Genomic DNA, 27243 nt, shown 5'->3' on the forward strand with positions numbered 1-27243 from the left:
TTCAACAGGAAAGAATAAATCAAAACTACATTTCGAGTTTTTAGAATTAAAATAATATAATTATATGCGATGATTAACCAAAATTTGGGGAAAAAAAAAGTCGTATCTTATGACAGCACTGAGAATTGTAACCGGGAATAACCTAAAATTGTGTATCAAAATACAACCATTACAGAGGTGTTGGTTGAAAAATTCCATAGTCTATGGCATGTTATTTGATGACGAATAAATGACGTGTGAGGTCAAAGAGTATATAATAGTGAGAAGCAAAGAGTATATAAAATGGTGAGATGTTTGAAGTTATTTTAAATAATATGCGTATTGAACCGATTTTTAAAATTAGTGTTTAATATTTTTGCTACTATCATTTTAAATTAAACGTAATATAATTCTACGCATAGTTCTCTCAGTAATATTATATTAAAATAGCTACATATACATATATTAAAATAGCTACATAGCGAATATGTATATTAGAATAGCTATGTAGCTATTTTAATATAATATTCTACCGACTTTTTTACATAGAACAGTCGGTAAAAGAACCGGTGTTACAATTAGAAATATACGAATTTTAAATAAAAACCAAGCACAATGCGGAGTTTTCGGCTACATTGCAAAATTATCCCAGCAATAATAACGAATTGACATTATCCATGTAACTTGTTTTTGTTATTCTGTCGCTGACTACTTTTACAACGTTAGACATAGACCGGCTATTTATGAGACCGACAAATATGTATATAACATTTTATATACTCTTTGGTATATAAGCCGATAAAATTATCTGACCCGCTGAGTATGAGTCAATCTATTTATGATAGCTCACTAGCGCCCTCCTGACAATGCTCAAAAAGGGTCCCAATTGATACTAATATTAATGTAGCTGTCTTGTCGTGTTTTTTGTTTTATGTAATTTACACCTGTGTCTATTTTGCATGTTTTTGACAGGTCTACCCGCCATAACAGCATCTTTCTTACCGTTCCAGATAAGCATGTCGCACTATAAGTCGGATTTGAAAAAGCATCTTACATGAATACCAACTGCAAACATTTAAACCCATTCCAAAAAAGTTATTAAGGTTAAATAAAACGAAGAATGCTTAGATATTTTTTATTACAGCGTAGTATAGCAGTACTGTTTATTCTGCTAAGTCCGATGGCCAAACGAGGCTCTCAATCCAGTCTAGGTACTTGTAGATTCTGGTATATACGCCGGGCACAACGGAGCCACATCCGCTGCCAAATGAAGTTACACCAACGATACGCAAATGGCCATCCTTACTTGTGAATCCTTGTAGAGGGCCGCCAGAATCACCCTGAATATTGCATAACTTTGTGAGAATAATTGTATATTGCGGAGATTTTACAAATGGAATTGAGATTTTTGTTTAATATAAAAACTAGCTGTCGCCCGCGACTCCATCCGTACGGAATTAAAAAATACATGATATGTAGCCATTGTTTTCTTCCAGGATATGTTCTATATGTATGCCAACTGTCATGGAAATCCGTTTACCCGTTCTGGAGATACCTCCAAAATAACATCCATACGGATGGATCGATATCTATCCATCTAAACATTGGCATTTATAACATTAGTAAGAAGAAAGATTGTCACTGTCACTTGATATCTTAATTGTTTACCGTTGGTTTCTGAGACTAAAATCTTTGTATAAAACATATCTTTATTCCAGTTTTTCATTGAAAGAAACAGAGATAACAATATAAAAATTATAACAGGAATTTTGGTCTCGCAAACCCAGTGTCAGTAATTTACAAAATAGATTTTTTTTAAAACATTTTAGTAGCCGGATGAAATATTCACATTTACCTGACAAGTGTCCATGACGCCATTCGGGTCTCCAGCACATATCTGACCGTCCAAGATGCCATTAGGCAATTTCCGTGACGTTGTGTACATAGCATTGCAACTTTCACGAGGCACTATTTGTAGCATAGCTTTTAGTAAAACCTTGCTCGTGCCTGCCTCTAAATTAAATAAAAAGAAATATAACACTAAGAATGTCTAGCAAATTACTCTTTTTATTAGTTTGTCAACACTTTCAAATCGATCGAGAGTTTTGCAAATTTGTTAAGTTCATAACTATCACCAGCCTAAAGTCTACTGCTGGACAATAGGCTTTCCCTAAAGCAGGCAACAGTACGCAGTTTCCATATTTCTTTTGACACTATTGAACATAACAAATATGTATAGCTGTCGCCCGCGACTCCGTTCGCGCGGAATAAAACGAAATAATTCGCTATGTGTTGTTCCAGACTGTGTTCTACATCTAAATCAAATTTGAGAGACCCTTGCAGCCGTTCTGGAGATACATTCAAACAAACATCCATCCATCCATCTAAACATTCGCATTTATAATAAATTATTAGTATGATAAAAACTCACTGCCCACAGTGGAATAAACTTGATACATTCGGACCAAGTTAAATATTTTTTCTCTAACCTAAGTTTCTCTATTACGGAGTTCGTTCTTCAGGACCGGACAATCCAGTTCTTATCAGTAAGATAAAAATTACAATTAAAATGAAAAAATGTATACAAAATACTTACTTGTTACATCCGTTTTTCCCCAGCCGGTAATGTATAGTGAAATGGTGGGTTCTGTCTCGGATGTGTACAGGCAGGCTGGGAATGCGTTGCGCGAAGTACGGATCGGAGTCACCAATCTAAACAAATCGCGTATTATCTTACAAAATTACAGTCATTTAATTGTCTGTAATTTCAAAGATTAGGCAAAAAATTAAATTTGATAATATTTGGGACAATAAAGCGAATAAGCGCACGATTGTTTATTTTAAGATCGCAGCTGCACCAATGGAAGAGATTGCTCATATAAATAGTCGCGCTAGTGGAAAAAGGGTCTAACACAGAATCGTAGATACCTGAGTAATGCCAAGTCATGATACTTTCTGGATCTCTTGTATTCTGGATGTACATGAACTATGTCTACTTCATAATCCGTGTCATCGTTCCACTTGGAGCCAGTTATATTCAGAATTCCAACTCGCACCATAGTTGGTTCTACCCTGAAACCGGATTTATTATTCCGCAACAATAACATGACTGGCATTGATGACGTCATTGCGATACACTAAATACTCAACGAAAATACACAGTACATGACAAAATTAGTGAGATTTTTGATGTAATTTATGTCTGACCTGCTATCGCCCGCGATCCGTCAGCGCGAAATTAAAAAACCTAATTAGTTTATTTACTTTAATTATTATTACAGCGAGATCCATGCAACCGTTCTGGAGATTCCTTCAAACAAACATCCACATCCATCTATGTAAACATTTGCATTTATAACAATTAGTAAGATAGTAAGATTATGGTACTACGCCTTCATATACAAAAAAATTATGAATATCGGACCACCAGGGGCCTAGTTGTAAAAAAAAATATACAGACGAATTGAGAGCCTCCTCCTTTTTGAACTCGGTTAATAAAGAGAGATATAATGCTCACCGCTCTATAGTGTGAACGCAATGAACTGCCGTCAATACATATTGAGTTGTTATCAAAGAACCACCGCAAAAGAAGGAATACTCCCCCGAAATAAGGTACCCTAACGCCACCTGGAAGAGACGCGACATTTTTAGTTAAAAAAAAACTTTATACATTAATGCCCCGTTTCCATCAGGCCAGACATACAACTGGCCTATTGTAGACACCCACTGAAGCCAGTAAGCCAACTTGACCGATAACTGGGATAGCGTTTTACTTTTCAGGCCAGTTCCACCATTTCGCAACTGGCATAATGTATAATAGTATGTAACTTCTATAGCCAACTAGCTTTTACACGCGGCTTCGTCCTCTCAGAATTTAAAATAGTAATAAATACATCCTATGTTACTCGGTGTTAATGTACCTTTAATCTGAAAGTATTTTTGAAATCTGTCCAGTAGTTTTTTTTAGTTTATATTTCTTACAGACAAAAATACCTCCTAAAAATATTTACCATATTCGGAAATTCTCCTGCCTCTGCAGTTACGCCGCCGATAATGTACATTCCAGAAGGTGGGTTGTAGGTTTTAGCTATTTTTTTACAAGCTGAAATGAATTGTATAAAATGTAACCTGTTAATAAGCAATAGACGAAGGTTTTAAAAGTATTGAGTTATTACTTTCAGACACGTGTGGCATCTTTAAAATTTGTGCTTATTTATTGTCTACGTAACTGTACCGTTTACTGATTTGAAAGGCATTTTATCAAGTACTAAAAGTATAAGAATAACCGTTCCGTCATCCCTGTCATTCTTTTTGACATGTTTGAGATATCAATATTTTTAATCAGAGATTTTGGTCTCAGAAACTCATGGTAAGTAACACTTACCTTGTTCAGCGGGTCTTAATTTTTTAACACCAACTGAAAACAAAAATATGCAGCTTGTGAAATAAGCATGACATTTGTATTCACGAATGATAGCACATTTAATTAATTTTTTAAGCTCGTCTCGACAAGGAAAACACCAAGACCACACAGTAGACGGGCGTGAAGTGGAAGCATTTCCAGTCTAGTGTTGCGTGTCGGCGGCCTAAATTTAGTCCTTTTTAGTTTTTTCTTCTTATGGGATTTAAGAAGAGGCGCATAGAAAGGTGACTGAGGAGGGGACTCTTAGCGTTCGTCCCCTCTGTCGATTAAAGGAAGGAAACAAATCTGTAATCCACAATCGTAATGTATGTGGACAGAAGTTGCTTTGCTTTTACTCTTAAAAAGGGGTTTACTCACTTCTTGAAGAAAATGTTTTCGGGATATCTGAAAAAATCAAATTTATTTCTTAGTATTAAAAATATGTGTGGAAGTTAACAATATTTTACATATAAATAAGTGGGATCATATCCTTGCAAATGTTCCCTAAAGAGGTTTTTGACGGCATATTTGAATTTCATACAATCCAATCTCATTTTTGGTGTAAAAAAAAGTATATTGTCAGTACTATAGCTATAGATTGAATGAGAATGCGTCGGTATACGCACGAAAGACACACTTGTACTTAGATTTGTAACCGTAGGTTTCTGACACCAAAATCTCTGTCTAAAACCTATCACCCTTGTTAGTATACGTTTTAAACGGAGATTTTAGTGTCAGAAACTCACGGGAATAGTCTTAAGTACAAACTTACTGTTTTTAGCTGGTTCAAAAGGACAACAAACGATTTCTGCATCATTCTTGAAGCCGCATCTCGGCAGGTGATGACGTTGAGATACTCGGATGTCTCTAAAAATATTTACATTATCTTATTAATATTATAAATGTTTAGATGGATGAATCGATGTTTGTTTGGAGGTATCTTCGGCTGTACGGATCTCGATGAAATTTTGCATATTTGTAGAACATAGTTTGGAAGAGCACATAGGCTACGAATTGTTTAACACCGCGCGAACGGAGTCGCGGGCGACAGCTAGTTATAGATAAGAATTAATGTATGTTCAGGTAATACTAAAATACTGTCCAGAAAAACTTTCGCTCTTTATTCTAGATACAAAACTGTTTTTTTTATAAAATGTTGACCTTTGTGCTTTGGTACATATCACTCATATGCTGTTTTTTTAATTTTTTAGATGGAACTGATACGGTGTACAAAATTGTTTTCATTACTAAAACACTTTAATTTCGTAGACGCTCGCTAACTAACCTTAAGGCAGCGACACAATTAGTTATTAACATACAGCTTCCTTGTTGATCATTGACTGTACACGGGTCGCCAACTGGAAAATTATATGTTAAATATAATATAAATGTATGACCAGTTTAAAACTTAAATCAGCTGAAGATGGGCCTTCCTCAGTATGAATCTTCCATCTTATATGTCGTTTATGAAAATAATGCATAATAATAGTGTAGGTACACTATAAATTTTCATTGGCAAGAACTGCGACACTCATTATGCACTTAATAAAGAAGACCCTTAGTTACTGAGGTAGGCCCATAGTTACTAAGGGGCTATCTCAGTACCCCAGTAGGGCCTAAGGGTGGCTTATTGTTACTAAGGGAAGCCTGGTGATCCGTATTTATTAAGGGACATCTGTAGTTACAAAAGGAGACCCGTTACTAAAGAGGCCCCTTAGTGACCACTACTTATTTCGTTTTAGACAAATAGGATTTGCTTTGAAATAGAGTCTAGAGTATTAGGTTTATTATTTAAGGATATTTGATACCATTTTTAGGGTTCTTAATTTAATTGTTTATGTTTTATTTTAATACAAATATCAGACGAGAGAATATTAATAAGTAACGTCGATAAACTTTAAGGTTATGTTATCAATTTGATTACGTGCATGTTCATCTCTGTATGAACAAAACAAGGTCAGAAAAAATACAAATCCGAGAAAACTATATAAAGGTATAAATAATTTACATATTAATTTAAATTATTATTTATACAAAACAAAAGAAATACATTTTAATAACGATATATTCGTAACATAATGTTGGTTTTTTGTACTTAATAAAAAACATAAAATAAACTAAAACTCACCATCGTCAGCATTATTTAATTTTAAAATTAAACTGAAAATTAATAATTTGTATAACATTTTAATTGTCACTTCAAGTTCGCGAACATACACGCGCACTAGTTGTTCGAACAAAAAATACTTTTAGAGTTATTTTATTAACATTATAGATTAAATAATAAACGACCATTTAGTACATCATCTGCACGATTTGTCTGTTGCGAAGGCAATGCTTTTGCATGTATACGCGTCTCTTATCTTTTAATACCAAAACGGGAAAAAACGTTGCGTATATATTCGCAATTCCTTCGGGGTTTTTCCTGGTTATTTTGTGTCTTCATATCGTCCAGTTATACCAATTGATATGATGAAATAATTTACAACACTGTACATTAATTGTAATTTATACCAGTTTCTCAAATTGGACGTTACATCTTATGACGATTGATTTTCCAGTATATTTGGGCGACACTAAAAAAAAACTCGAAGGACTGGGAAGGTGGGTTTGATATGGTAATGAAAAACCTGATCATCAAACATATATTTTTTTTTTTAGTGCCACTAAGAAAAACTATGGTGAGTATTTCTCTCTACGTCAGTTGATGGTAAATAAATGTGGTAATTTTTTTTTATAAAACTTATAAAAACATTTATTATATTAATATTAAACATATACTATTAGTTAAACTTTACAAATATATATCACGTACCGTAGTAATAAATTTCCAATTTTGGGAGGAGTATGAATTGAACTTCGTAGAGCGTTGTCTCTGTCACACAACCTACAATATATGGCTTTTAGTGCTTTGTGCGAAAGAAATAACATTCTGCGGAGTCAAAAGTAAAAATTTCACTAATTTTGTATGGTCGTTGTGGTAAATTCATTAAAAGCGCGTAAATTTATGTATTCTTATTATGAATATAGAGTGATAAGCAAAATGGCACAATTATTAAAAAAAAAAGGATTTTATCATTAGATTTTTTTCTTACTTTTGGTTTTCCCGCGCATATTATAATTACAACGCTGGCCTAGTACGGGTCGACTTCACATATATCATTGAATTTCTTTGCAGATATGTGCAGGTTAAACCACGATGATTTCCTTTACCGTAAGAATTTCGGATAAATGTATAAATTGTCAAGGATATTTGTCCTGGTGGGCATAAGTGAAACTAAATTACGATAGCTCACTATCACCCGTAAAATTACTTTCGTAAGATCCGTTTCATACTGTAGCTAAGTTTTTTTTACAATTTTCTATGGCCATGTAGGTTTTACATATTTTTTGACAGAATTAAACCCGACAGCAGCACTTCTTATCGCCTAAGGTATTCTTGTTTGACTATAAACATAAATTATTGGCACAGGACGAGTTTCCGAGACGCCGTGGGAGTTTTTTTTTAAATAATAACTTTTTCGGACAACTTTGTTATAAAATTAGAAGATTTTCTATAGACACTACAGCTATAAATGCTAAATAACCACAGAAAGAGTCGTTCACACTTAAAAACTAGTGACGGGCTACAAAGTCTTGTTTTACTCTGATATGAAATGTTGGCAACACTAATTAGTTCTGTCAAAAAATCTGTCAAATCATAAAATATATTTGTTCTCAGTGAAACTTTTTGATATAAATTCGACTTTTAAGATTTTCTTACTACGTATCATATTAACATTGTATAAAGAATACATATTCGTGTGACAAAATTGGGCTAATTCACATATTTGTCATAACTAGTGTTACATTTACATATAAACAGTTTTGTTAATTTTGTATTATTCTTATAACGCTACTTTAACGATAAATCAGAAAAAATTATATAAATTAACTTAATTTGATATTATTTTCTATCTATCGAGAACAGATTATTACATCTCACTGGTAAGTCAGAGTGTAAAGTCTAATACCAACATAACATCATATTGTATACATAATGTATAATCCCAGAAGCATCTTATGACAGTTTTGTGACACTGACAGAGCGCTTGCAACTTTTAAGGGTGTGCCAAAATTTCCTATCCTTTTCCGAAAGTCGTCCATGTCATGTTGGTATTAGTATACTTCGTGTTATGTTGGTATTAGTGACGACTTTTCATGTTGTGTGGATTAATTGTATCAGTGACGACTCTTTGTGTCATGTTGGTATCAGTGAGTGCAGTCTATGTTATGTTGGCATTAGTTTTGTGGCCACACGACGCTCTCTATCCAGTCGAGGTAGAGCGAGAGTCGCGTGTAGACGCCGGGCACGGGGGAGCCGCAGCCGCGACCGAATGACGTCACACCCACAACGCGATAATGCCCGTCCGCCTCGGTCAGCGCTTGCAGCGGCCCACCGGAGTCACCCTGATAACATAGCCAACAAACATCTTATATAACCATAAAATGTTTTCAATTAAGACATAAATTCCCTAACAATAGATTACTTTAAAAATTCTGCATATTATCTGACATACCAAACGAGATAACTGCCTCTCTTACTAGACTAGATAAGTTTTACAACAGTATACAATTTTAGATGACTAACCGTGAGTTTCTGAGACTAAATTCTCTGTTTGTAATTTATTGTTATATTTGTTTTGTCAAAGATAATGACAGGGATAACGATATGTTTTATACAGATAGCGGTCGCCCGCGACTTCTTCTGCACGGTATTAAAAAATATATAATAAGCAGCCTATTTGTTCTTGCAGACTATGTTCTATATGTCTGCCAAATTTAATCGAGATCCGTTCAGCTGTTTTGGATATACCTTCAAACAAAAATCTATTCATCTAAACATTTGCATTAGTAAGAGGTAAAATTTTGGTCTCAGAAACCAATGGTTAGTGCGGATGGCGGAAAGTCTTGGATGCGGAAGATGAGACCGCATTCTGTTGAAGACATTGGGGAAGGTAGGCCAGCAGTGGACAAAGTCTGATGATGATACTAGTGTACCTGGCAGGTGTCGCGGAGTCCCTGCGGGTCGCCAGCACACAGCTGCTCTTCAGCGATGCCGTTGGGCAATTTTCGCCACATTGAATAGTCTTCATTGCATTTTTCCCTTACAACGATTGTAACCTTCGCTTTTAACAACATGTTGCTGCGGACGTTTCCTGCAATTTTATCATTGAAACTAACCATCATAAAGATTATTCGATTCTTATTTATAAGTAGTGTTATAAACATGTTTATGTATTATATTTTTAGACATTATTAATTAGAATCCTTTGTCGCGAATGGCGCGCTTTCATTAGCAAGTCAAGTGAAATGATTAGTGAGGGGACATAAACCCACATTTTAGTAAGGCTAGTGTTGCGCCAGTACACCGGCATAGTGTCGGATTTTCTTTGCTAACAGTATAGAGTATTGAATGCAAAAAGAATATAGTGTCCATGCACAGAGTAATGTTTTTAAAATTTAACTAGCTGCCGCCAGCGACTTCAGATGTACGGGATTAAAAAATAGATAATAGCCGATTCTCCTACTAGACCTACTAAATATGCAAATGTCATAAAAATTTGTGAAGCCGAGAATTTTATACATGAGATGTTAAGAGTGTCTGTTTGTCAAATATGTTTGCGACTCGGTTTGTTCATAATGAAAACGTTTGACGAATGTCACATTAATTAGGAAGACAAAAAAAAATTGATTTGTAAACTGACTCGTGGTGCTGGTTTTGCCCCAGCCGGTGATGGTGAGAGGCACGGTGGGGTCCTGCTGGCTGGTGTACAGGCAAGCCGGGCTCAGTATGCTCGAGAATTCCACACGTTTCGATAACCTACAAACAAAATCGAACGTTATAAACAAATATGTATATACTTTTGTCGGAGTTCATAAAAATATTTCATTTATATACACCTTTTTTTCATATATTGCATTTCGTCACTATCTACTGGTCAAACACAAAATCATACTAATATTATAAATTCGAAACTTTAGATGGATGGATGTATGTGAGAAGATATCTCCAGAACGGCTAAAAGAATTTCGCGGAAATTGGACATAGACGTAGAAAATAGCCTGGAAGAACACATAAGCTAAAATATTTTCTTTTAAACGGAGTCGCGGGAAAAAGTTACTAATAAAATGTCTGGCAGCGGTCAAGTACCTTTTGAAGGCACTTAATGACGTGTGGGCAATGCAAAAAAACTTATCATTCAGAGTTTTTGCCGACCAAAAGACTGGTATACTAATGTATTTTGTGACAGTAGAATCAAAGTGAAATGACCAAAGTTTAAGTATTAGTTGTCATATAATTTATATTAATTTAACGGTAAAACGTGTCTACCATTTTGTTTTAATAATAATAAAACTTTATTGTACAGTTAACAGATCTCATTCATTATAATATAAACTTGCCTCTTTATTAAAGGAGCCAATGACTTCCCTTACTATGTTAAAGTACATTTGTAATTTTTTTATAAGTTGAATAAAATTTTTAAAATGTAAAGGACTAAGCAATAGTAATCGTAAATAAAAAAAGCAAAAGTACACCATTATTTTAAAAAAAAAATTAAGTGAACCAATTTGTATGCATGTGTGTATATGTGTGTGTGTGTTTGTGTGAACAAAACGGAGCTTACCTTATGAGTGATAGATCGTGGTATTTGAACCGCCTGGTGTAATTGGGATGCACAATAATCTCCGCGATGTCGACATCTGTCTCGTTGTTCCGAGCAGCATTGCCCAGTTCAACAACACCAAGCCTTGCTATTGCAGGTTTTATTCTGGAAAAAACAAGTTTTAAATCTTACTATCTTACTAATATATAAACAAATGTTTAGATGGATGTTTGTTTGAAGGTATCTCCAGAACCGCTAAACGGATTTCTATGAAGAACAAGAAAGGCTTCTAATTAAGGTTTTTTAAATCCGCGCGGACAGAATCGCGGGCGACAGCTAGTCAATGATATCGCTGTGGATTTTAGTAAAGTAGAATTTTATTTTAGTAAAATCTTCTGGTTCAGTATTTTTGATGTTAAATGGGGCACTTTGGCAATTAAATTTGTATGCCATGACTCGTGACGCAAAAGACGTGACGTTATCTTATATTAACACCTATTTTCCTTATACACAAGTACACAATTTAAGGTAGAGCGGGGTCTTGCGGGATGCGGGGAGGGTGCTGCGCGATGTGCCGATGACCTTGAGCTGCCAAAACATTTGAACAAAACTATACCGAGTTCTCGTGTTTGTGTCCTGGGTTACGCTAGCATTTGTTAACGTTAACACATTACGTGTCGCAATATTTACAATATTTTCTCGCATATATACATTCGACTCGGTAGGTGATTCGGCGGCAGTAAGCGTGTTATGCACCACAATGTATATACTTACTGGTCTATGGTATCTACGCAGTGAGCTGCAGTCAACACAAATGAATCTGATAACAATGTCGCACCACACATGAAGTTGTACCCATCGCCTTCAGGGTAGCCCAACGCAACCTGGAATTGACATTGCAATTTTATTGAATATATTTATAGTAAGATGCCACTTCTAGTATAAGCAACATTACATCCGTATTACATACTAATCATGTTTTTTTTCGTCACTTAGTTTTTAAATCGCTAATACGTCCCTACGAATCTCATACCTATGATATTACAGTATCATTATGTAATTTACACTGCACTCTACGTTTATATAAATAAGTTCGAAATACATTTTCCAACACTAGGATAACCTTTGACATTTCAATAATCTTGGTTTTATAGTAACACCTAATAATATTATGTTTCATAAACGTTATAATAATATATGACAAAACTTTACCAAGAATTACAAACCGCATTTGCTTTAGTGAATATTTTAAGATAAACATATGTAGAGTAACAAGAGGAATATGTCATGGATAAATTTAGAGATTTATGCGATCGTTTACTTCGTAGAGATATTTTCCGTTATGAGTATAATAAAGACGTTTTTATTTTATATTGAAATAAGCCAAGCCTATTTATTATTACATATCTATTAGATACTTTAAATTAGTTTCAAAACTACTAGTTTTGTTAAAATAATATAATGTTTTTCTTCTAAAAGTATTGTTTTCTTAGATAGTGTTAGGAAGAAAACCGGACACTGTGCCGGTGTACCGACGGTACACTGGCCTTACTAAAAGTCGACGTTTATGTCCCTTCACAATTAATTCTGACACTTGACTTTGTAATGAAAGCGCGCTATTCGCGCCAAAGAATTCTAATTAATAATGTTTAAAATAGCCAAATTAATTTTGTCGTATGTTTTTAATTAAATTAATAACTAAACTAACTAAAAATAAATAAACGACCAACTGACCAAAAAAATTATGAAAAAATTTAAAACTTACCATATGAGGGAATTCCCCTACTGATGCCGCATCCCCTCCAATGATATGCAAATCCAATGGTGGGATGACAACATCTGTTATTTTCTTGCATTCTGTAGTAAAAAAAAAATTAACTAAATTACACTTAACGCTTTTATGTTAGACTATTAACACTATTATTTTATCTTCGATTCGATACTTTAGAACAATTGAATACCGGCGTAACCTTAATTCAGGGTGATAACGTAATATTACATGGTAATACATTTAGAATATAACCTACAAATTAAAGAGAAAACGGATAAAATACGATAAGGTGTTGAAGTTTGCATTGAATCTAAGATATTTATGTTGAAACCTATCAAAAGTCAGTACCGATAGGTCTATCTGGCCATACTTATGTAGATGAGATTGGCAACAGACAATAAAAAATCAACCTGTCAGACCTGATAACCTCCACGAGCATAGAAATGTCATAAAAGAATAAACATGAAATGACATCGGCAATATCAAAAGTATCTTGTGACACTTTTTGGACATTGAAGGGAGGGCGTTAGTGAGCTGTCATAACTTAGTTCGACTTACATATGAAGTATACTGGCTAGATATCTATGCTTTACTTTATTAATAGACGGGTTTACGTATAAATAGACGGGCCAATACAAACAAAACTGTAATACACAACTTTTTTGTTATGAATAAACTAGTGCTTGACCTCGATCACCCCAGAAAAAACAAACGTTAAGTGGACATATGCTCGAAAGATGATAGATGATTTACGAAGTGCCTATTAACTCTACGCTTGAAATCACCCACGTCATACTTTGCAGGAAGCAGTAATGCCATAACTTGTTCCACTAAGTAACAAATCTTGTGTCTGACGTTTGAGATATTGATGATAATTTAAAATTTATTGGATATTAGACGCAAAAATGTAATACAATTTTTGGGTAATTCTGATACAATACTTGATCAAATACTTAAGAAATATTGTAGGTAATAAATTTTTCAACCGGTCGTGCATAGCTTAGCGTTTTGGAATAAACGCTTTAAAAAATAACAAAGCGGACTATAACATGTTTTTCGAGTTTTCGAAGCAAGCAAAGCTGTTCAAGATTTAATTTTAAGCGTAAAATACACAAAAGGTTATGGAAGCTAGTTTTGAATATAATGATCTTGAATTAAATATCAATAGTATTCTTAAAAATCAATTAATATTGTAATATTTTTAGGCAGAAGGAAAAAGTGTGAACACCATATTCTCATATGTAGGTACTTTAAAAAATTGTATGACGGAATTCTGTTGGTAAAAACCCGCATGCAAATAACTTCGCGGGACTCGTTGCGCTGAACCCAATTTTTTGTGTAGCGAGGCATAACGGGATGCAGGAGAAAGGCACTGCCCAGCGGTGCGATGACTAGGCCGCCGAGATATTTGACATTTGTAATTACCTCTATTATTTATTGAAGCTTTAAAACTAAACGAAATATATGAATACAGATAAATGTAAAACCACAATTTAATAATTAATCAAAATGCGAAAAGAATGTTAAGAAAAATAAATAAATGTACTTACCTATATCTGCAACCCTTACATTTTTCCGAGTAGTTTCTCCTAAAACAAACAAAACTCTATCACTTCTTGTATATTACATATATGTATATATAATTTTACGAAAGCTTACAGCTTAATAAAAAGGAAACACCTAAAAAGGAGAGTACCTAATGCTATTATTTATTGACTCCGACCGCGCGGAATTAAAAAAAAAATAGCCGTGTGTTCAGACTATGATGTAAATCTACGAAAAATTTCATCGAGATCCGTGAACCCGTTCTGGAGATACCTTCTAATCTATCGATCCATCAATCCATACATCCGAACATTCGCATTTATAAATAACAAGTAAGATAACATATGTAACTAAGTTACGTTGCTTTATTATATTGACGTATTTGCGAAAAAAAACAATAAGCGCACGAAATATAGAATATTGTAAATTGAGTTACATTATATATTTTGGGCAATTGGTGTTAACTCTACGGATATCAAATGCATTAAAATACAGACGAAGAGGATATATTGCAGCATTTATATAAAATGTGACGCAACGCGTGAGAGTAATTTTTTATTAAGTCAAATGTATGATCGTCATAACACACGTAATTAACAACATGTGAACGGGAAACACGGCAAAGTCATCTTTTATTTCCAATACGCATCGTAGGGATTTCCTTTGATTTTACCGGTTATTGTCAACACAGTTTAAAACCGGAAAAAACATACGTCATGTATAATGCGACAAGCTTGCCTGACCCGGTAAGAGGCGTTGCTTTTACGGTATTTACGTCAGAGAACATGGCATAGAAAGTGACAAAAAGATCTTAAATAGTATAAGTTGCCTAAATCGCGGACCTTTGCAAGAAGATGGCATTATAAGTATAAGAATCTTGTGAAACTTTTTTGATATTGAAATGGGTCTGCTAAAGAGCTATCATAATTAAGTTTGATTTATACCCACTGGGTAAGAAAACTTTTTAGGTCTATACATAATACAGGCACATATGTATTGTATACTGGCTGTCGCAACTCCATCCATGCGGAATTAAAACAAAACTTAATAATCTAACTGTTCTTTCAGACTATGTTCTACATGTGTGCGGAATTTCATTAAAATCTGTTTAGCCATAGAGTTACATTCAAACATCCATCCATCTAAACATTCCCATTTATAATATTAGTAAGATAAAATGAAGGTAAATTGGTTTTACTATGTATAATAATAACAAAAACATTAAAAATATGAAAAAGAAATAATTAGGTATAATGAAAATAGTCATACAATGAACTTCATCATGTTGAAACTTCAGAAAACAATGCTAATGGTACTTACCATATCTATCAACAGGCTTTTGTGGACAACATACAATTTCTGTAATATCTTTGAACCCACATCTCTTGTATTTGTGATAATTCCTATTCCGAATATCACTGTAACAAAATAAGTATTGGCTAAAGCTAAAAGATTTACTTGAAATTCAAAAAGACATATGAGGAATACGACAACATTTACACAAGATTAATATCATAATGTAATAATTCAAGTAGTTTCCGAAATTACACTGTTGCATTCTTATTTATATTATGTTAAAATTGTTCTTATAGATTGTAACAAAAAATTATGTGCCAGATATGACAGAGGATAAAAATATGTCTTTAAAAAGTCTAATTTGAAAATAAATTTAAACCTTAAATTTCCTCTTTAAATACTTACTTTAAGGCGACAGCACAATCTGTTATCAGTATGCACATTCCATCCTCATCATCATTTGTTAAACATTTATCACCTACTGAAATTTCACAATTATTACATTATTAATATAGGATCACTTTCCGAAAATAAAAAAAATAAAAATACTTACCATCACCAGCAGCTATACAAAAACTAAATATTATACTGAATAAAACTAAACTATATAATTTGAACATCTTTACAGAACACACTATTTACTTTATCTTTTATGTTATGTTATCCACAGTTCAAATCAGACTAATAACTGCTAGCTCGTCTGCAAATAGTGATGTAAAACCGGTCTGCACTTTTGCCTCACTTGATCTTTCCTCACAATAAAATTAATGTTTTATTAAATACTGGTTTATGTAAAATATACTTATTATAAGTTTTAATTTAAACTTATAGCTAATAAAATAAAATTGCAGACGAGTAGAATTGCACTCAAACTAAACAATTATTTTAAAATACATTATGTACGCACTTTATCCTTAAATACTGAAGACGAAAAACGAAAATTTATCATAGTCATTAATACGATTTTGTTTTGAATTGTGACATTGACAATGACAATGACAAATGATGAGAAGTGTGTAGTCAAATAGCACAGACTGATAAAATATTCTAAAAATCACAAATAATAAATTCAAATTAAAGAAATGTTAATAAACGTGATTAGGTTCTATAAATGTCAATTCCATTAGTTTAAAAAAAAATGCAATCTATGGTAAGCCGTACATACTCTTTGGATTTATGCTTATATTTCCTTCCATGGAAATAGCTCCTCTGTGTTTCCTTCACAATTTCTGACAACTTCACATTTCACAACAGTTCGGTTCGGTCCGTTTCGTGTGTGTTGTAGCTGCGGAAAAGAATTTATTACTTTAAAGTATTTGTAATCACTATGAAGTGTAAAAAAATAACGATTTATCATTACATGAACGAATAGAATTTTGTTAAACCCAAACATTATTTAAAAACGCTTAAACAATGCAGAAAAGTTTACTTCGGTGATCAGTGTGATAAGTTATGAGCTGATTGTAATGAACGAGACATAAACAAGGACATTATAGTGTTGAATAAAATTGTGTTATAATTCAAAATGACCTCTCCTGGCTCAACGAATGCTCGACTAGCAATGCATTCGCCAGTAACTAGTCAGGTAGGTCCTGAATTTGCAATGGCAGCTGTGTCGCCTCCTCAAAATTTCGCTGTACATGCGTCCGCGCATGGTACTGGAAATTGTACTGATTCCTCTTCGGATTCTCGTTCACCAGAAATGCCATTGGCAAAGGCGAGCGACCGGGAATCGCGTATAATAGCAGAGAAACACCGCAGAAGCCAATATAAAGCAGAAATTGAGTCTATTCATTCTCTTCTCAATGATATCATACCTACACAAAGAAAATTAGACAAAACCAGCATTCTTAGATTAGCAGCTGACAAGCTTCGAAATGAACATGTTTTTGGGGACACTATTAAATGTGATCACCTTGAAACATGGTCTTCAGCTGTTATGAAGTATTTTGATCTCTTTGGTGGCTTTATGATTGCTGTAACTTGCCGTGGTCGAATCTTTATAGTTTCTCCTAATATTCAAGAGAAACTGGGATATTGTCATATAGACTTATTAGGACAAGACATTTACAAGTATGTACACAATGAGGACAAGGATATCTTGAGATTCCACATATATCCGCCAGAACTGCAATCTGGGTTTGATGATAATTTACTGAAACAGCATCACAATTTTAAAATTCGATTCTTGAGAGCAGGAGCCAAGTCTGACCTGCCAAGATATGAACAGTGCCATATTAATGGTACACACAGACGTTCAGACAAAGCAACAGCTAATGGAGTTCAAGATAAACAAATAATCAGAAGGCAGAGAGTTAGGCATAATCGCACATTTTCCTCCAGCGGAAATGATTTTGTATTTATTGGAATGGTACATGTACTTTCCAATGTGAGGCCAGTATGTTTGGTATCACCTACTGCATATTCTGAGTACAAGACCAGGCATTTGATTGATGGTCGCATTGTGGAATGTGATCAAAGTATATCTCTTGCCGCTGGTTACATGACAGAAGAGGTAACAGGCACATCTGCTTTTATCTTTATGCATAAAGATGATGTGCGTTGGGTGATATGTGTCCTACGACAAATGTATGATCAAAGCAGGGAATACGGCGAGTCCTATTACAGACTCATTACTCGTTCAGGTCATTTCATTTATATGAGAACACGAGGATTTTTAGAAATAGATCCAAATACTAAAAAGGTGCAAAGTTTTGTTTGTATCAATAGAGTCATCAGCCAAGAATATGGGCGGAAGATGATGGAGGAAATGAAGAGAAAATATTCTGTTATTGTTGATATGGAGAATCAGAGTGAGAGAGTGTCATGTGTTGATGAGGCCCCTGTGGAACACCCAAAGCACTTGGAGCGCATTGTAATGCATCTTGTGGAGCCCCCGGCCAGTGAGAATATTGATGAATTAAAATTAGTTCCACCTTCAAAAGAGAATATCATATCTGCTATTAAAAATAGTGAGAAGGTCGTCCAGGAGACCGGTATAAGGTTTGATACAAGAAAAAGAAAAAAATCTGATCCTGATGATTTGGAAGTACTGAAAAGACACAGTTAATTTTATTGTATAAAGTTTACACTAAGTTTATGTTGTAATTTGTGTATCTTAAACTATATGAAATAGGAAAGACAATGGGTGTTGCATGTTGTGTTCTTATATGTGTCCTTTTTTGAACTATGTATTGGCAACTACAAAGTATGTGCTGCACATTATCATTGGTTTGTACAACATTAATGCAAAAACATGTTGTCTCAGTTTTTTGAAAGCATATGAGAGGGACAATTTGTTTTTATATGAATGCTTTAGACCAACAATTATAATGTACTCTAATTTTAGCTAGGTTACATATTTTATAGGATGTTGAATGAATTATTAAATGTATGTGCAATTCTCAGCAATTATTTTATGTGGTGTTATTCCCTAGCACATGTGAGGGTCCATTTTTCTAATTCAACTTTGTATTGTACAATTTATAGAAACACAGATGTCATAAAATGTACAAACCACTTTATCCATCCTTTGATGATTATAATTATGAGGATGTGTAGTGTTTTTTGCCAGAATGGAATGTAAGTCTGAAAACTGTGGTATTTTTTTTTAAAGTAATTTACATAATACTGACTTAAAGAGTATTTTTCTACTGTAGATTGTGTAAAATAAATTCACAATAAAAATGACCAGTTGCAAGGTTATTAAATGTTTTTCGAAGTCAGTTATTCAGGGGATATTAATAAATTGCTAGCAGCATACAGATTCTTGTTATTGCCTTATTTCTGCTTATAACTGGTTTTAGCCTAAGGGCTTTGCTTGAATTAATTAAATACATTTTAATTTTATATTTTTTAATTGATATCCAACTAACACAAAATAAACAGACTGTTCATTTAATAGCTAATGTTGAGCCATATGGCAACAAACTTTAAAAAATCTAATAATGTTTTGGTAAAGATGGTATCAATTTCTCATTATTGAATGATGACTACAAAATTATTTTATTATAATGTCCAGATAATATTTTATAGGCAAACCTTAATGCCAGATTAAAATCCTTTAGGTGAATGACCAAGACTCCACAATCTTTTTTATATTGCCATCTTTTTATGGCAATTAATACATCAACTGCATTAGTTGCCTGTTGGTCATCTGCAAGCTTATTTCCAGTTCAAATTTCTCCTGCATCTTCAATAGCTGAAAATTAAATATATAAACTATGTTACATCCAGTTGCAGTCAGTGGCATTAATGCTTAAGAACTTAATCTTCATTTGTTTAAATATTATGTACCCAACACAGTAGCAGGCTTTTATGAAACGGTACAGCATACAGAAAATACAATTAAGGTAAAAAAAGGATGTAAGTTGATATAAAATAGACTTCATTTAAGTTTTATTCTATCTATATTTGAAAAATGTATGAATAAAAGGTAATCAATAGTCTTAAAAAATCACATTAACAATTTATTAGTATCTCTTGGTCAAACTTTCTACTTATATTAAAAAAGTATCTTACAACTTCACTATTATATCTTACAAAGAATAGGTGTATGTGTTTAATCAGAAAATTGTTGATCCCAGCCAATCAAGACCAGTCAGTAGCCAGAATTAAATTATAGGACAAAATTAAGTCAGTGAAGTGGGTAAACAGATAATTATCATATTAAATACTTATGTTAGTAATATAATTATATTCCTCACTACTCTACTTGGACAAACTATCATGTTTAACTACATAAGATTGCTTGGAGTGTAATTACTTGTGATGTTTTACATTTGTAGTTGCATTGTATTGATGGTCGTACATATATGTATCTGTAAATTATGGTCAAGAACTTAATCTTTATTAGTTCCATTTAACTATGCATGAAAATTAATGAACTTTCTTTTACAATTACAAATAATTCACTTTAAAATAATTTGAAATTTTTTGGAATTAAAGTACATATGTCTGTATTTTTTTTTAAATGTTAGAGAATATGTTGGCAGATTTAATATACTCGTATTTTATCGCTGGGTCCAGTAATTAGGATTGAAAGTTTTCATTTAAATTATTGCTAATAAAATGTCCTATTTGTGTGCCAAAAGCTTATCTTAGTGTTTTATGGATAACATACACTTGTTATTCATTTATTTTATATGTAAATACTAGATTTTGCCCAAAAACTTAGTAAGAAGCCTATGTGTTCTATCAGACATGTTCTACATCTGTGCCAAATTTTATCGAGATCCATTAAGCCGTTTTGGAAAAACGTAGCAACAACTGTCCAGCCATCCAAACTTTGGTATTTTAAATATTATCGATTAATTGAAAAGTTGCTGTCATCAAAGTTTTATACCCGGTGCCATGTTAGAGACATATAGTTGCTCATATCCTTGTTAATTAAACATCAAATTAAAGAACGATTTTGAGTTTAGTTTGTAGCAATGAATTTGAAATCAATACTTTGATGGTGAAAGAGAAAGATATGCAAATTATTATGCATTAAATTATTGACGAACTCGGAAAATAGATGTTTGAAATTAGAGACTAGGCGAGTCACCTGAAATGAAATTAGGTGAATTGGATAGACGAGTTGCCGGTAATAAACTTAATAAACAACAATTCATGGTTTAATATTTAAATGTATGTTACATACGCAAAAACAAGTTATCTATGATAGTGTATACTATTTGTACGTGTGCTAATACCACCGTTAGGAGTCGCGCGGTGCGGCGGCGGCGCGGCGGCCCATACTCGGCTGTTACCTCGATAATCACTGCCTTAGCTATCCGCCGGCGCTGCCGCCGTCTATTGCGGTAGGTCGGCTATTGTGCGTGATTCACGAAACGTTTTGGGAATTCCATAATGGCAACGCTTACTTAACGTTCAGTTTACACCCAAACATATAACATTCACTTTTTCAGATATCAACCAATGTTTTATTTTTTAAATTAGACGCGCGTGCATTATAATTTATAGTGAGTTGCCATGTTTAAAAAACATTTTTTTAAAAATTGTTTTAGTAGATTTTTTTTTCTACGTCCAGTTTGTCCGTTTATCTTGTTTATAATGTATGGTAAGTTTTATTCATAAATTATGTACAAAATATATAAGAATAGTAACAATATTTTGTTCGGTTAAAATTCGATGTTTAGGAATTGGAATTTAAACAGTCTACGATTCGATAAATATTCAATTAAGTTTGCGCCACTTCACTGAATAAGGGCGTTAAAATACCGATTTAAACTTCTTACTGTTAAAATTAATGGTAAATTTAGATATTAAACTTCTGTGTAATATGGCGTGTTCAATTGAAAAAGGGGTTGGAGATTGTCTAGAAAGGACATATCGTGGTAGCAGTTTACTCCACAGGGTAACTATTACTAGTGTAGGAAAGAGAGAAAGTTATCTATATCAAGACAAAATAATATAGTCTTAATGCGACAGTAATTTCTCTAAACTTATCAATATAATCTTGATTTATATAACAACTTGAAATATTATTTCAAGATGTGAAAACACTGAAAGAACATTGTTTTGTTAACGCGTAACTGATCTTAATGACACTTACACTAATCGACGAATAATTGTCTAGAATTTTATAGGCGATTTTTATTGATTGATTTCTATCACATTTTATAGGATTTTATAAATGAGGTTCTGAATTCGTCAGTATGTATTATACAAAAGGGAAGCTTACACAGACATGTCCCATTTATCGGATTGACATAATTTTTTCATTAATTATCTTTGCTGAACATATTTATTCTAAACTATAAAATATGAAAAGGAACATTAAATTCTAAACTGTTTCTAACCTTTTTTTCTGGCAAATATCAAAACTAACGGCATTTAAATTACTAATAAATATGTAAAATTATTATTTACCATTACTCTTGGACTTTTGTATAATAAAATAAATCTATGTAATCAGAAAGTACATAATAATTTGAATCACAATTCTCCGGATCGGTTTTGTGTGCAGATTTATTAAAAAAGAAGTTGGGAAAATTAATATGACGTGTAAGATTTTTATTGTGCCGTATCTATGTATATAGACTGTGCTTGAAAATTATATTAAATGTTTATAGAATTAAGTGTTCTGCTTTATTGATGTAGCTTTTCGATGTTATCTTTATTTATAGTTTGTGATGCATTAATGAATAAGAATCATTGTAATAAATAATTTGGATCGTTACTGCATTCGAAATCTAAAACAGTTGCTTTAAAACATTTATGATGCGACAATATCATTTCATTTTTTTGTACATTGGTAAATTCGTTATTAGTTTATATGGCAATATTTTAGTATAAAAATTATATGATTGCTGTTAGTTTATGTGAATTGTTATTTTACTTTGGTTGTGTTACAAAAGTTTAATGTCACTTTCTATTTGGCTCATCTCGAATGTAATTTTTGTAGATATAATATGTTATGTTTTATTTACCAAACAATATCTGGCCAGATGAGAGAGGCGCTTTCATCGCGGTTAGTTCTCTATGAAAATATGTAAAACCTACATGGGCATATAAAAGGCATAAAAGAAGAAAACATTCATTACAACTATAGTACGAAAAGTACACAGACGCACAGAACGAGATTTTTTTTCCTTCCTAAGCGGCCCGTTCTCGTCAAATCCACCTTCCCTTTCCATGTTTTCCTTATAAGAAAAGGGTAAACAAAAAAGGAAAATTAGACCTTCCCACGCACACACTGAAGGCATACGTAAAATGGAGTTTATTCCACTTTACGTATGCCTTCAGTGTGGTCGTGGAATTGACCGGCCCAGTCATGCATCACATGTTGTTGCTTGCTTTTACCATTGTTAAAATGCTGCTTCCTTTACGAATCGTTTTGATGGTTGTTAAAAACCAATCGATATCAAATATACGAAGCCATATTGAATCGAATTCACGTAGTCATTATAAACTTATAATTATAACTTGTGTAGATACAGCCTTAGTGTTAATACTAATAGCTAATGTTGCCAGTTGGTTACTATACAGACTCCCCTTTAAATTGACAAAGACTGCTATTATAAATTTCATTTTAATTATATAAAGTAGTACGTCCTATTGTTATTGTTGCATTATGTTTGATTATAATTGCGCAGAGCATTGAAATTAGAAAAATTTAAACATTACAATTGTTAAGATTAGGTAAATGTTACGGTAATTTTTATGTTTTAGAACTCGATTTATTTTATGGCTAACTATTTGTGGCTTAATAATAACATTATTGTGGAACTATTTTATCTTTACGTTCAAAGGGTCCAGTCTGTATTTTTTTATATGGCGATTTTTTCGTGTGGTGGCATATTCCTAAAGGCCAAAACTTCAAATAGGAATTTTAAAACTTGATGATCTAATGTATTGCTTAATTCTCAATTAATTATATGTAAACCCTTACTTAATATGAATGACTTTACATTTGTTGTGGGATAAAGTAGTAAAGTAAGGTTGTGACGATTATATCTCAATGTCAATGAAATTGTAAAATATTATCGTCGATTTTAAAGGCGTGGAACGAATGTTTAATTTAAACATAGGTATTTGATGTAAGAGTTTAGTGTGTGTTATTAAACACAATTTTTTTTTACAATCTCTGTAGTTCAATGGGCTACAATTGTACGTTGCAATGATATTATATTGATGTATAATAAAATGGAAAATAATACAAAATTGTTTTATTCAAAAACCTAAGTTTTATTAAAAAAGTAAGTTTCTCTAGATTTCCCATTGCAAAAAGACTGTCCACAAAAACTTTGATTTGTGCACAATTTTTTTGTTTTTTTTTTCTTTGTTTTTTTATTGTTGATGAAATTAGAAAAAAGAATCGCGTGTATTCACTAGATATGGTCGGAAGAGTCTATGTATTTGTAGAGATCTATGGAATCCTAAGGCCTTTCGTACACTAGGCAACGTAAATCTTCGAAACCCGGCGATTTTAATCAGAAAGCGTCTTATGCAATACGATCTCATAGTGTCTGTTTGTGTACGAAACACAGTTACGCTTCGCCAACATTATTTTTATTCTTTGTTGTCATCGCTAGTCTCGCGCTACCAGTTTGTTGAGATCATGGTAAAAAAAGAAGATTTTTAAGATGGCGGAGCGAATCTGTACACTTGTAAAATTGTTAATTCGTGTTGATCATGTAGTCGCTACCTATACTGCCACTGCGACGCCCCACTGACCAGCCAGAGAATAGGGCCACTCAGTGCGCCCACAATGGGGCGCTACCCCTGTAGGCGCTCCTCAAAGAAAACACCGTACAATGCTGGTTCGGGCTACCAAGAGCCTAAGTTCAACAATGAATTAACCAAAGAGTATCTATAATAATTTTCTTTGCACCTAGAGTATAATATTACCTAGCACTATAATATTTACTGCGCAGTAACAGTCGTGACTTAGTATTTACAAATTTTATTTTTATGTCTTGATAGTACATGACACACATTTGTTACCCTTGAATAAAATCTTTTCAGTTTAAAATATATTACGGCAAGGAATGCTATTTGAACGTAAAATTAAAACGGTAAACTAAAAATTGTAATATCTGTATAAGGTACCTTTGTGTTTTTGTTTTTGACCCGCAGTAGCTTAAATGGGTCCACCGATTTTGAAATTATATGTTATATGTTTCATATTCTTCTCTAATGTATCATATTGTCTTTATTTTAATTACTTAAATAATAAAATATAATTTCATATTTTGGTATTTAATTTTGTTATCTGATCGGGTTTCTATCCGATTAATTAATATTTTATTCAACCGATTTACTTTACTTATATTAACTTGACACAAAATGCATTTTAGAAGATCTAATTTTCATACAACAAATCAAAGTTGGCCTTTATTTATTCTTACAACTGTGAACGTTTTCATGAAAGAACATCGCGCATTATCGAACAAAATATCTACTAATATATTTTATTTCGTGCTTGAAATTAGTCCTCAAAAAAATTACTTAATTCTTGTTTGAGTTGAACAAAATTTGTCATTTCAACGTCGTGTTTCTTTTGTTTTTATTCATATTTTAATTTTTTCTTCACAACGTTGGCAATGGCGTGTTACGTTGAGCGAATATGAAAAACGAAGTATAGTTAATTTTTTTTTCTGAAAACCTGGAACATCTTCTGTATTATGTTACTAATTTATTTATCAACTTGCTTCATAATAGATATTGGGTCTGATATACAGCGCGATACACAGTCAAATATGTTTGTCAAACACAAATGCATGCCATATATTAAAGCGCTCAGCCCGGTAAGTGATCATTAGTCAAAATTGTTTGATAGAGATTTTGATATAAAAATTTCAATTGTCGACAATAGTGTAAAACAAAGCCTTCCATCAAAGACTATGAAATAATTTGACAAATACGCAAAGCTTGTCAAAAAGTTTAACCGTATTATTGCCATATCTTTGTATCTTATCTGTACAGTTTTGTTTTAGTTATTACGGTATCAGCTAGTAGTAATGTATTTAAAAATATTTCAAAGATTTTAAATGTTTAGAAACGAATCTGAAAAAAGAATTTAAAAAAAAAAATACGTCCCATTGTTTGGAGAATTACACATTCAGAGGAACTAGCATACAATAGACATATACGAACAAACTAGTAATGAGTGACATATTAGTTTTTTTTTAAATATAGAATGAGTGGGACGGCAATATGTTTTATACCGGTAGTGGAAAAAGGTAAGATAAAGTTGTTGACAATTCAGCGGGGTTTTAATTGTGGTGCCTTCTTGAAATATCTTGTTGACGTTCACTCATTGATCAAGGTCAGGTGGTTTATAAATTATTTCATCAAATATTTTAAGGTTTAAATTAAAATTGGGTATGATTTCGGAGAATAATTATCGTTCGTCTTCCATCGCAACTGCGAAATAGAATAATACTTTAAAAGCTTATTTTCTTTAAATTAATTAAATTCATTATTTAATTTTATGTTTCTAATATCATTAAAATAATAATTAATTTATAATTACAAGTACAACGAGTACTTTTTAAATTATCAACAACTTTGTAAACGGGTTTGTTGTGTATATTTTTCTCCATCAAAGATTTAATTATTTATACGCTTTGGAATTCAATGTTATAAACTGGTCCGTACAGATATGGTGCCTTAAGCTATAATACGTGGGTCTTTTTTTAAAAAAAATAAGATTTTGTAATTTAAGTCATTTAACAAGCGCATGCGACTTTGTCCGCGTTTACTTACAACCAACACAAAGTAAAACTCAATTAGGTACTTGTTATTGTTAATTGAAAAAAGTATGAAGAAAACGATTACAATAGTAATAGGAATACAAAACAGTAGTCAGATAAAAAGGGTTTGTGTCGAATTTGTTGGTAATTTTTTTGAAGGATTTTTTTTCCATACAAACTTTCATCCCTTATAGTCTGAGATAGGTCTGGAATCCTTTCTAAAACTGGAATGTTAATAATATGAAGTCGTTTACATTTTACTTTCCCTATTAAATATTTGACATCAAAAACACATATTAATTCATCACAATTATTACATAATCTGTATGTTTCAATTACATAACCAATAATTATGTTTTAGATTCTAGCTGACGAAAATGTTGTTTACCTACCATTACC

At 32.7% G+C, this 27243-nt stretch overlaps 3 protein-coding genes across 4 annotated transcripts; 1 reads left to right on the forward strand and 2 right to left on the reverse strand.

The window, feature by feature from the left end:
- Positions 1–1100: 1100 nt before the first annotated feature.
- Positions 1101–6631, reverse strand: LOC106115483 (serine protease persephone). The gene is made up of 11 exons (XM_013308881.1): positions 6510–6631; positions 5667–5739; positions 5154–5248; positions 4760–4786; positions 4364–4396; positions 3990–4081; positions 3497–3606; positions 2908–3051; positions 2576–2691; positions 1835–1992; positions 1101–1319 (listed from the first exon to the last, which is right to left on the reverse strand). Exons 1-11 carry the CDS (start codon positions 6565–6567, stop codon positions 1143–1145), a joined length of 1083 nt encoding a protein of 360 aa, XP_013164335.1. The 5' UTR covers positions 6568–6631; the 3' UTR covers positions 1101–1142.
- A 384-nt stretch (positions 6632–7015) lies between these two features.
- On the reverse strand, positions 7016–16591 carry LOC106115485 (serine protease persephone-like). Of its 2 annotated transcripts, none has more exons than XM_013308882.1 (10): positions 16194–16591; positions 16046–16121; positions 15665–15762; positions 14350–14388; positions 12794–12885; positions 11803–11912; positions 11050–11193; positions 10129–10244; positions 9422–9579; positions 7016–8830 (listed from the first exon to the last, which is right to left on the reverse strand). In XM_013308882.1, the coding sequence occupies exons 1-10, from the start codon at positions 16258–16260 to the stop codon at positions 8663–8665; spliced, it is 1068 nt and encodes a 355-aa protein (XP_013164336.1). In that variant the 5' UTR covers positions 16261–16591; the 3' UTR covers positions 7016–8662. The 2 variants fall into 2 exon arrangements, with proteins under 2 accessions (XP_013164336.1, XP_013164337.1); XM_013308883.1 differs by having other exon boundaries at positions 16548–16566.
- Positions 16592–16857: 266 nt separating this feature from the next.
- MET1 (methoprene-tolerant protein 1) lies at positions 16858–24303 on the forward strand. Its single transcript, XM_013308872.1, has one exon. It carries the CDS (start codon positions 17166–17168, stop codon positions 18708–18710), a length of 1545 nt encoding a protein of 514 aa, XP_013164326.1. The 5' UTR covers positions 16858–17165; the 3' UTR covers positions 18711–24303.
- Positions 24304–27243: the final 2940 nt, after the last annotated feature.

The sequence above is a fragment of the Papilio xuthus genome, unplaced genomic scaffold (genome assembly GCF_000836235.2).
Source record: "Papilio xuthus unplaced genomic scaffold, Pxut_1.1 DF827789.1, whole genome shotgun sequence".
NCBI lineage: Eukaryota > Metazoa > Arthropoda > Insecta > Lepidoptera > Papilionidae > Papilio > Papilio xuthus.

Coding starts and splice junctions, on each gene's coding strand:
- LOC106115483 (XM_013308881.1), bottom strand. CDS start 6,567: ATGTTATACAAATTATTAATTTTCAGTTTAATTTTAAAATTAAATAAT. Junction 4,787..5,153: donor TTTTGAACCAGCTAAAAACA/GTAAGTTTGTAC, acceptor TGATTTTTTCAG/ATATCCCGAAAACATTTTCT. Junction 3,052..3,496: donor TGCGTTCACACTATAGAGCG/GTGAGCATTATA, acceptor ATCCGGTTTCAG/GGTAGAACCAACTATGGTGC.
- LOC106115485 (XM_013308882.1), bottom strand. CDS start 16,260: ATGTTCAAATTATATAGTTTAGTTTTATTCAGTATAATATTTAGTTTT. Junction 16,122..16,193: donor TTGTATAGCTGCTGGTGATG/GTAAGTATTTTT, acceptor GTGAAATTTCAG/TAGGTGATAAATGTTTAACA. Junction 9,580..10,128: donor GGGCAAAACCAGCACCACGA/GTCAGTTTACAA, acceptor ATAAAATTGCAG/GAAACGTCCGCAGCAACATG.
- MET1 (XM_013308872.1), top strand. CDS start 17,166: ATGACCTCTCCTGGCTCAACGAATGCTCGACTAGCAATGCATTCGCCA.